At 33.9% G+C, this 12,283-nt stretch overlaps 1 protein-coding gene across 1 annotated transcript in view; it reads right to left on the reverse strand.

Moving 5' to 3' along the window:
• The window catches only part of DYNC2H1 (dynein cytoplasmic 2 heavy chain 1), a 301,806-nt gene that overhangs the window by 57,398 nt on the left and 232,125 nt on the right, over window positions 1–12,283 (reverse strand). Inside the window, exon 81 of the mRNA XM_019665532.1 lies at window positions 1,688–1,897. Within this exon, the coding sequence (XP_019521077.1) occupies window positions 1,688–1,897 (210 nt within the window). The remainder of the gene's footprint in view (window positions 1–1,687; window positions 1,898–12,283) is intronic.

The raw sequence follows: 12,283 nt of genomic DNA on the forward strand, positions 1-12,283 counted from the left end.
AGTAAAGTTTAGAGAGGTTTAAGTGACCTGCCCAAGGTCACACAGCTATTAAATGGTAGAATTGGATTCAAACAGATAGACCTATTTCAGGGGCCACATCACCAGCCATGCTGCTACATTACTTCTATATAAAAACACTCTTATTGCCTATAGCATTTAATCTCAACTCTTTTCTTTGGCTTTAAAGGCCCCCAAATCTGATCTAACTGTAATTTTGCTACACTTCATTGTATACCATGAAGTATACATTGGACTTACTGTTCTCTTCTACACATGTTCTTATATTATTGTTATTCTACTCCTAAAATAGCCTACACCATATATTTTACCCTTATTAAGGATATAGTTCATTTTAAAGAAATAGGCTCTCATGAGTATTTACCTTTTGATAAATAAATTTAAATAATTTGCATTTATTATGGCAACCAGGCCTTCCTAGGTTCAAATCCTGACTTCATAACCACTATTTGTGTGACTCTGATTACTTTATTTAACACTCCTCTGCCTCAGGTTTCTCACAATTAAATGGGGATAATAGTAGTACCATCTAGTAGTGTTAGTGTGATGACTAAATGAATTAATGTAAAGTTCTTTAAAGTTCTCAGAATGCTTTCCTACTTGTTTCTTCACTGTGTCAAGGAGCTTTCATGACTGATAATGCTTCTGCTTCAAATTAAAAAAAAGTAGTTAGAATTTATAGTAAAATAGTATACTATAGTATTCTGATAATCACAGTTGATTAATAGCAATTATAATCTATATATAAAAGAAAAACTTTAAATTCAGAAAACACTACAAAGCTGAGATTTTTTTTTTTAAGGTAAAGGAAAAAGGAACATAAGGTTGCTAGAACAAGTCTTTTTGGAAAAGATTGGATATTGCAATGGACTGAAAGTTTGTGTACCCCAAAATTCGTATATTGAAAACCTAATCCCTGATATAATGATATCTGTGAATGAGGCTTTGTGGAGGTAATTAGATCATAAGGGTGAAGCTTCCTTGATGGACAAGTAGTGCCCTCAAGAAGAGACAGGACAGAGCTTGCTTCCTCTCTCTTTCCTCTCTGCTTTATGAGTATAAGGACAGCAAGAAGATGACCATCAGCAAACCAGGAAGTGGGCCTCAGCAGTTACCAGATCTACTGAAACCTGACCTTGGATTTCCCAGCCTTCACAAGTATGAAAAACAAATGCTTGTCATATAAGCCACCCAGTCTATGGTAAGTTGCTATAGCAGCCTGAATGAATTAAGACAAATCTTTTTGATGTTAGTGAGTAAGATACATGAAGTTCTAGGAAGGCTACCTTTCATATTTGAACAAAGAAGATGTTTAGGTTGACTATCACGTTCTCTATATTGAGGGTAAACAGCAGGAGAAAAAAAAATCACAAAACTGTTTTCTTTCTAAAGTCCTTTAGAGCCCTAGTCAAACCTTGTCCAGATGCCACATTCTGCAAGGTTTACAAGTATATGCTCCAAATGGCTCAAGTAAATCTATGTAAGATATTCCATAGTTTTTGTTTCCCTTGGATCCTTCATCAGCCAATTAATTTGTATATGGCTTATGCTAGTTTAACTTGGGTTTTCTATTACTATTAAAACAACAAGATTTCTGACAAATGTATACATGATGGGAGAGTCACTTATAATAATGAAATAAAACCACATATATTTAGTATCAGCTTACCTTTTGGTTTAATAAAGCACTTGCCAATTTTTGTACTTCTGAACTCAGTAAGGTAGTTCCTCTGATGACTTTGCTTAGAGCAGCAAGAGACTGATGAACACTTTGTACCAAGTGAATGGCATTAAATTGTTCAAGAACGATGAATGATAATATTGGCGATCCTTGTCGATCATTAGGAGGAGATACTTTCAGATGAATCAGGTTTGAATTCTAAAAGAATAATATGTCATATTTACTGAAAGTAATGTAAATCACTGATATATTAAAACACTTCAAAAGTTATTACAACCTGTTGTTATTGTAACCTGTTTTTTTGAAATACTCTTGTTTTATGAAAGGTTCAATTTATGAAATCTGCAAATACACAGAAAGGGAATTCTGGAGTTCACCAATATTTAAGTGGTAAAGGGGTGGGAGCTGAGAAAGGGGAACCAAATTGAGAAGCAGTGGTCTATATACAGTAGGCAATGTGAAAAGAATGGCACCCTATAAGCCAATGAAAAGAAAGCAGAATAGCTACACTACCACTCTACCACAATAAAGAGAGCACAATAATGGCTTTGAAATAAAATGTGAATGGACATTTAATTTGAAAATTACCTGCATGTATATTATAAAACCACACTAAATACCTTGTACTCAAGACCAGTAAATATTAGTATTTATTTCTACATCTATACATTAAGAGAAGCTCTGATATAGGGAATTTCTAGGGCCTCTCAAATCATTTTTAAAAAAATCAAGGAATCCCAGTTGTTTCTAAACAGCCTAAGTGGTTAAGAGGGAAAAAAATTACCTTTAATAATATTCTAAAAGTGTCGAAGAACTGTCAAGAGATAAAATTGGGAAGTTCTGTTCTCTTACCTACTATCCATTATCCCAATTTTCTCTATATTTTCTGTTTACAGTTCAAGTTAAGGATCTCTTTTCTTTAACAGTTGTCACATTCATATGTTCTATGAGAGCACTGTCTCCTATTCATCTACCTATGTGGCACGATAAATAATTTAATAACATGATCTAGGATGCCTATTGCCACAAATCACCATTAAATAAATTTAGTTGAAGATAAATTTTTAGGCTATGAACTCATATTTAGGCATTGTTATTTCTATTACTGGTATATTTAAAATATTAATGCTGCTGAAATCATTTTTGAAACACATACATAAACATACAATAATGTACACACTAAAATAAATAATTGGTGGTAAACTCAAAACTGAATCTAGAAGAGAATAAAAGTATAGCATTATCAAAATTAAGTAGATTACCCCTTAAATTGAAATTAACTATTTGTATCAGAGCATGGTTAATACATCTCCAACCTAAACCAACTAAGTAATAAAACTGACAAAATTTGGGTTATAGATTCTCCATAGTTCCTTATATTAAAACAACATCTTTGGATGTGAATAATACGTGGTATATAAATATTTATCAAATTTTTATCTTATACTAAGCAATATTAGCAAATGATTTAGTTTACTTAAAAGGAGATTTTATGGACTTTTATCCATTCTATTAAGTGATGTGACCACTTTGCACTGTTACTTTATAGAACAGAAACACCCAAATTGAGATCATTCAAGCAAGAGTCCATTTATCTACAATCCAAGGAAAGTACTGAACTTTTAAAAAGGTTTATTTAGGAGAATGCCAACCAAGAATACTTAAAATTCAAAAAGAGGTCAAGTAAACACTATGGTCTAGAGATGTGTAGTTAGTGTAAAATGCAAGCTGGATTTCAAAGACTTAATATAAAAAAAGGATGTAAAATATCACATTAATAATTGTTATCTAATTACACATTGAAATGTTAATATTTTGGATATATCAGGTTAAATAAAAATGTATTATTAAAATTAATTTCACCTGTTCATTTGCACTTATTTAAATGTGGCTATTAGAACATTAAACTTACACATCTCCCTCCCACTTGTGTTTTGCATTACATTTCTGTTGCACAGTGTTGGCCTAGAGACTTCAAGTAAAAGGCTGTCAGTTCAGCAAGAAGAGCAGAACAGAGTAAAAACTAGCATACAGTTGTGTCTCAAAGTGTGTTTGATTTATGAAAGGTGAAAAACATTGTGAAGAAAAAAAATGAAAACTAGTAATGCAAACTGAACTATATAAAATATAATAAAATATTATGTATTATATATTATATAACTATAATAAATTAACAAGTGGGAAAAATATAACAGCAGAAGATAGCAAAGTATATTGCAATATTTTTATAACATGAGAAGAGGCTTGGAACTAAGGTTGTATATGGAGTCATGCTGTGAAAAAATTTTACTTAGGAAAATTAATGTGATAATGATATGAAATATGATTTGGAGGAAGTAACTATTAGAAGCAGAGTCGAATTTAGTTTTCTGCAATAATCCACATGAGAAAGAATACAGGCCTAAATCATGGCAATGGCTTCAGGAAAGAAACAGAAGAGATAAAAACAAAACAGTATAACAGGATGAAGTGAAACACGCTTGATAGATTAGTTTGGCCATTATGAATTTAATATAATAACTTTTAAAAGAATCTATATGTTCATATGAAGTTAAAAAGTCGTGCTTGTTTCTGGCAAAAAAAAAAAAAAAAAAGGCAAACTATCTCCCACTTCTGAATCCTGTCTTTGATAAAACAAGAGGATACTGAACCCAGAAGATGGCACAACAAGAATGGGAAACATCTGGGAGACAGAAAGTGTTGGGTACTTATTAAGTGGGAGGATAAGGTAACCTACAGTTGATAAAGTAACCATGGCTGGGGAGAGTTTCTGATTGCAAACTTTTCACATTACTCTGAACGGATCATTGTCCACCATGTCAGGGCTAAGAAAAAGCAGTATCAAGCACCAGTTACAAACAGCAGGGTACCTGATGTTACATGCAGGTAGTCCAGCTGGTGTGGAAACACACTGAAACGGGTATAAGTGGTAAGTCTGGCTTTTGAAATTTTAAACTCTCACAGTATCAAACTGAACAGATTGCCCCTACCCCAAAAAATCCATACCTGTATATAATGGTAAAATTTAAGGAGGGCAGAGAAAGAATATTCTAAAGAAAAAAATTAGTTTTAAAAAATAAGAATCAGATTAGCAGAAAACTTCTTCAATAAAAAGACAAATATTTTCTGAGAATATTGTTTTTAATTAAAATTTATTGGGGTGACAATGGTTAGTAAAATTACATAGGTTTCAAGTGTACAATTCTGTAATACATCATCTATATATCACATTGTGTGCTCACCACCCAGAGTCAGTTAAGAATAATATTTTCTAAGAGTTCAAGGAAACGAATTAGGAAGCTAAAAGTGGATCTGTAGCTATACTATCAGTCTATCAGTTAAATGTGAAGATGAAATAAAGATATTCTCAGAAATGTTAGTACACGAAGAACAACATTTAAAAATAATGTTTTGCAATTGCCTTAAAATTAGAGGTTACTACTCCCTCTGAGCCAGATACCACTGATTCTTTTCATTTTAATGAAATGCAATTTTCAGACCACTGAGAAAACTGTTAACGATTCACATGCTGTTTATTTCCCCATTAAAAGCAGTGTTTAAATTATATTTATTTGGTGTTAGCCTTCCACTTGAAAACAAAAATCTGAAGTATGTAAGCAGTCTCAGCCATCAGAATTGCCTGAAAATCTCACTCTTCTTAGTCTCCCAAAGGCTTACCTCTTAGCTCCATGAGCAAGTGAAAATATTTCTCTTTAAACAAACAGGAAAGCCCTTTCATTAATTAGAGAAAGGTAACGGAGCCTGTCCCAGAGTGAAAAAACTTAAAGCAGGGAACTTCATGTATATTATTCATTCTCACAAAGAAAATAAAAAAACAAAATGATTTCTGGCATATCTTATTAAGGAATAATGATCATAAATTTACCAATACATATGTTCTATTGCTTGTATGAAATGAAGCAATTCGGTTGCGGTGGGGGGAAAGCAAGGTGAGGTGGGGTTGGAGACATAGAAAGAATGCTTAGAATTACTGAAATAGACCATTATAAATATTTGGGTCATAAAAATCAAAAGACAAAGACGTTTGTACTAAATTTTAATGAAGTTAGAACAGTCTGAACAGTATGTGCCTATATCTGCAAGAAAAGAAGAGGGAAGAATTACCCCGTCCTATGAAAAAATAAAAGTAACCTCACAAGTTATTAAAGCAACTGTTCCCCCAAGACATGAAGGAGAAAAAATTCATTATTTGTGTTTTGTATACTCATACTGGTGTTAAATGTTGTGTGCAAGAATGTAAAAGGATTAGTTTTATTTTTATGTTTCAGACTTTTAAAAACAGAATTATGTAACAAAATGACTTTTTCCCTCTAATACCAGTAAATGTCATCAAAAGATTAAAAATGATATACTTATTCAATAAAAATACTATTAAATTTTGGTTAAAATTATATGTTAGTCTAATCTCTGCTATACTTTACAGAAGATAATACAATAAATCTCTGGGTTTAGAAGTATTAGAGACAATAAAATGGAGTGTTAAGCTCAAGTAGACTCTCCCTGTATCTTGATTTTGCTACCTATCCAAAGGTAAATTAAACATACTTTATTTTCTTTAAAAAAAACATTTTTATTGAGATACACTTCACATGCCACATAATTCACCCATTAATAGTGTACAATATATTTCTATTATTTTCACAGAGTTGTACAATCATCACTATAATCAATTTTAGAATATTTTCATTATTGTGAAAAGGTTCCCCAGTCCTCCTTCACCCCTGGTCCCCATTGTCCACACTAACCAACCACAAATTTACTTTCTGTTCTAGGGATTTTCCTTTTCTGGACATTTCATTAAAATGGAATCATGCAACATGTGGTCTTCTGTGACTAACTTCTTTGACTTAGCATAATGTATTCAAGGTTCATACATGTAATGTTTATCAGTATTTCTCTCTTTTTTTTCTTTCTTTGTTTATTGGGATAACAGTAGTTAGTAAAGGACCCAGCAATCCTTCTGGTTATCTACCCAAAAAATCTGAAAACATTTAGCCATGAAGATATATGTGCTCCGATGTTCACTGCAGCTTTATTTACGGTGGCCAAGACATGGAAACAACCAAAGTGTCCTTCGATAGATGACTGTATAAAGAAGATGTGGTATGTATAAACAATGGAATACTATTCTGCCCTAAAAAAGATGAAATAGTGCCATTTGTGACAACATGGATGGATCCTGAGATTATTATGCTAAGCGAAATAAAGTCAGACAGAAAAAGTCAAGAACCATATGATTTCACTGATATGTGGGATATAAAACTGAAAGCAACAAAGAAACAAGACAAACAATTAAGGAAACAAAACTGATAGACAGAGACAATAGTTTAGTGGTTACCAGAGGGTAAGCGGGAGGAGAGTGGAAGATGAGGGTAAAAGGGATCAAATACATGGTGATGGGAGGAGAACTGACTCTGGGTGGTGAATACACAATGTGATATATAGATGATGTATTACAGAATTGTACACTGGAAACATATGTAACTTTATTTTCTAATAATAATAAAAATAGCATAACAACAACAATAAAGCTAATATTTATTGAGTGCCTATTACCCACCAGGCACTATTGCAACAATATGTTTAATGCTAATGACAACATTAAAAAGTAGGAGTATTCCTACACCACAGATTTTGTTATTAAATTTTATAGTTTTTACTATTGTAAGAATAGGGAAATAATTTAACACTCTATGAATGACACTTTTTATTCAACTTTTTTCTTCTGACAAAACTAACAACAAATAAAAAAACTAAACAAAAGAAAAACTGAGCTTCCATCTTATAAATAAGATACTTAAGTGACTTGATAAAAATGTGAGTAGTCTGCTGGATTTCTGACTTTCAAAACTGATTTAAAAAATTTCAGAATAATGGACTGAAAAATTATTTATGACTTCCTTTCAAAATCTACTGATTTAGTTGGACAATAATAAGACTAATGAGTATTATAAATAAGTTATAGGAATCATGAAACACATTTACAAAAAAAAACAAACTTGTCTCATTAAGCAGCTTACACGCACCTGCATTCTGACACTTATGAATATATATGAAATATTGTACACTGGAAGTACAACATAAAAACACACTATAAGTAATAAAATTTATTCAGAACTCACATATTAATCATTCATTAAAAATAATGATCATCATTATTATGCTAGAAAAGTAATCAATTTAAAATAATTTTATTAGTATTTGATCAAAATCCCTCTGCATGTACAATTTAATTAGGATTCTAAAGTGACCCAATATATTAACATTTCTCTATAGACCTATTCTTTTATCTATTAGGATAAGCTTCTTAGTTAATTACATCTTTAAGATAAATACTAGAAAGCTTATGCTACTCTTCTAGATTCATTGCTTAGTTATCAAAGGGACATCAAATTTCCAAAATATAGAGACCTTAGGACAATTTCACACTGATATTATCTTTAAAATCTGCATTAATGATAGCTAATATTTATTGAGCACTGAACATTGGCTACGCCCACCTCTAAGTACTCAGTATTAACTAATCTAGTCTTTACAACAATCTATTTCCTCATTTCACAGAGCAGGTTACTAAGCAAAGAGAGCTTAAACAATACATGCAGTCACATCTAGAAGTGGCAGTCAGAACTTAAAACCTGGCAGTGGAGTTCAATAGCCCATGCTTTACTACACTGTACTGCCTTAAGAAAGAATGGTACAAGTATCTTATTTCTGTCCTACTTCAATAAAACTTTATATTACCTTGCAATATGGCTTTTATAATAAACACTGATAAGACTACATTAAACTAAAAATTACATAAAACACATTTTCTTTTTGCAGGAAAAAGTGGGAAAATTTTCCTTTTCATTCTAAGAGAAATCATTCACATTCTTACATTAAAAGTTCATTTATAAATGGATCTTAATCTGAATCCTTGTACCTCTTACTTTATTTTCCAGTGTTTTACTTTAAAATAAATGAATGTAAAAGAGTACAAGATCTGTTTTTAGTCTTGGACATGCTCCTTCTCTCTTTCATACACACATGCACAGCACGTACGTACACACACACACACACACACACACACACACACACACACACACACACACCTCCTGCCTAAGAACTGGAATTTGACATTCTAAGCACCTAAAATAGCACATTGATCCTGTCTTAGAAAGGGTCCTGAAGGATACTGGATCCAGAAGGATACTGAGGTCCATTTCATCATCATATCATTTGCATCATTTCTTGCAAATCATATTTTGTGACACCATCTGAGAAGACACTAACTGTCCAGTTGCCCCCAGTTCCATGAGTACATTTTACAAAACAGGAAGTTTAAATATGCTTAGTGCCTACATATAATAAATACTCCCCTTTCCAAAGATGTGAGTTCTGATACCATACTACCAGTTCTATTGTCCTGCATACACTCAACACAACTTCACAAAAATTGAAGTAGTTTGTTCTTATCTGTTTCTGTTAAAGATTATGATGAAACTAGTTTATGATTCATCAGAGCTGCATATTAACCCCAAATGCATGAGCTCTACTTCCTTCTTTCTTTAGATTCAACCAATTTGAACCATAGCTGAAATACAGAAGTCCAAATACAGGTTTTAAAAATTATAGAATACAAATTCTTTGCAAGATCAAATCTTCTGAAGGAGAAAGATTTCCCCCGCACAAAGTTTTCCCTGTACAATAAAGAACTGTGGCACTAAATCTGTATAGCTTGCTATCTCAACTCCCCTCCTTTGGCCTTATAAACAAGGTTGAAGGTCAGAAATCAAAAGAGCCCAGATCTGAGCAATGAGTTAAACTCACTGACACCTTTTTTTAGTTTCAATTTGATCAACAAATGTATTTTTGGCCCTTATCTGAATATAGTACTTACTGTATTCTTACGGGTTCCCAACTTGTTCAGCCTAATATGAATAAAGAGTTAAACATTTCAGGTTCTATGTAATGGATTCTTATGAATCTCCAGTAACCTCCTGTTATTAACTAAACTGCAAAAAGTCCATAGATATTTTTAGCTTACTAATCTAAAAGATTGTAGGGGAGAGGGGGAGGGAGAGAGGGAGAGGAAAAGAGAACCATTAATAATTGCTTTGTGGGCCGGCCGAGTGGCGCGATGGTTAAGAACTGGCTTGGGACGCCAGAGGGCCCCGGTTCGGATCCCACATATGAGGGCCAGTAACACTGCCCTCCACAGCTAAGATGCTGAACAACAGCTCAACCTGGAGCTGGGCTGCCATGAGTCGCCGGTGACGGTGTAGGCTGCAGCCCCTGTGGCAGTGGGTTGCCATGGGCTACCGTGTGTAGCCAGCAGCCAGCGTGAGCGGCTAGCAGCTGCAGTGAGCGGCCGTCCAGAAGCCAGCAACTGATCTGCCTCTCCCGGGAAGAGCGCAATGATGGTGCCAACTTGGGCCACTGAAGCAACGTCCTCCACAACTAGATTGAAGAACAAAACGACAGCAACTTGTCTGTTCCCCTTCCCCCAACTTCCCAGCACTGTTCCCATCCCCCCAATTCCCCAATAAAAACAAAAATCTTAAAAAAAAAATAATAATTGCTTTATGAAAGTCATGAATCTCCCCCTCCGCCCCCATCCTTAGCAGGAGGGATCCCAGGTGGAGACAGGGCAGTACTCTTGACTTCTACTCCTCCCTGACGTAGGAGCCATTGCTCTTGGCCTGCAGTGCCTGTGGATGGAATTCTGACCTCTACCCTACTACTGCAGGAAAGAGTGGGTGTCCTTCCCTCTCCCCAGCTGGCTCTACAGGTGGTGGGGGGAAGGTCTGTCATGTAAGCCACACGGAGGCAGACAGAACAGCACTGCAGAGGCTCTGTAAATTAACTTGACATTGGAACAATAACCCATAGTAGTGAACCAAGATGTGGATCCTGAATCTAAACAGGCTGACTACATGCTAAAAAAGATTTAAATAGACACTAGAATCTTATAATACTCAAAATGTTCAGGGTACATTCCAAAATTACTCATACCAAGGGCAGTAAAATCTCACCTTGAATAAAAAAAGCCAATCAACAGATGCAAACACCAACATGAAACAGAAGCTGAAATTATTGGATAAGTATTGTAAAGCAATTACCATTATAATGTTCCAATGAGCAATTATGAAAGTGTTGTAACAAATAAAAGTCATGAATTAGTTACCTTGGTCCTTTAAGAAAATCATAAAAATGAAACTGTTTTTTCATTACGCTTCCTATATCCTTTATTTTGTCAGTGGATCCTTTCTGCTTTATTTAGTCCTTCTGATAAGGATTTAAGATTCTTAAGTTTTTAGAATCTACTCAAACTATTAAAATTTTGCCTTTTTAAAAGTCAAGTATGTATACTGAGATTCTTTACATGTGTTGTTAATAAGCATTAACGTTACAAAAGGCTATTATTTATGTAAAATTTAACTATATATTTGATTTACTTTAGCCATTACCTTTCCTCATTCTCTGTCATATTATTTAGAAAGGCCAGGGATTTGTATTTTTCTACTTAATGGCATTTTCTTGCTTGCCTTACAGAGTTTTAAGGTCCTCATATAAAAACAAAACTTCTATTACGTTGGGAAGTCATGCTGTTATCTTTTACGAATTTTTTTGAGTCTTTGGCTTCATGAAAATAAAACTTTCCTTAATTCTTAGGCATCTTCAACTACTTCCTCTAGCAGACCATTCCCACTAGCCTATAAGCATTCTAGTACTTCCCATCTTATTGAAAAAAACAACAACAACATACTGGGCCCCATATCTTGATCACCTTATATCTCTATTCTCCTTTGTAGCACATTTATAGAAACAACTGTCTATACATACTGTTTCCACCTCTTTGTCTCGTATTTCTAATTTACTTTTCAAACATAACTTGCAGTCTCCTATTTCCACCTAAACTCTTCTTGTCAAGGTCAAGGTTACCAATGACTTTTATTCTGAAAATCCAATGACCAATTCTGTCCTCAGTTTGCTTACCCTCTCAGAAGCAATGTGGCATAGTTAACAATTCCATTTGTAATGAAAGAGTCTCTATTCAAGGTTTCTATGATACCACAGCCTCTGTGTTCTTGCTTTGTTTGGCTTTTTGGTGGTTTGCCTTCAATACTCTTGTCATCTTGTCACTTCTTTCCTGATAGTAACTCTAAATGTGGGAATCCTCAGGGCTCACTAGTGAGCCCTTTTTCTTCTCTACCTCTCTCCCCTCTCTTTAGATCATATAATTCTTTCTAATTACTTAAGTAGTACTTAAATGTTCCCAAGATGCTAATAAATCCCAAACTTATATCACACGTCCAAACACCTTTTCTGAGCTCCACCTTGTATATCCAACAATCTATTAGATATCCAAAATTAAACCTTGGCTCAACTCTGCAGTATCACTGTCTATTCCACTCCTACCCATGCAGAATTTGTACACTCTCTCTGTCTTCCCTATTTCAGTAAATGGTGCACCTCCACCCAGTCATTCAATCCAGAAAACCAACACATCCTCTCTTTCAACACTCATCCAAATCCATGTTTAGTTTCTTTCAGTAATACTTCCAATATCTAACTCGAATG

Source organism: Hipposideros armiger, unplaced genomic scaffold, assembly GCF_001890085.2.
Source record: "Hipposideros armiger isolate ML-2016 unplaced genomic scaffold, ASM189008v1 scaffold_446, whole genome shotgun sequence".
Classification (NCBI taxonomy): domain Eukaryota; kingdom Metazoa; phylum Chordata; class Mammalia; order Chiroptera; family Hipposideridae; genus Hipposideros; species Hipposideros armiger.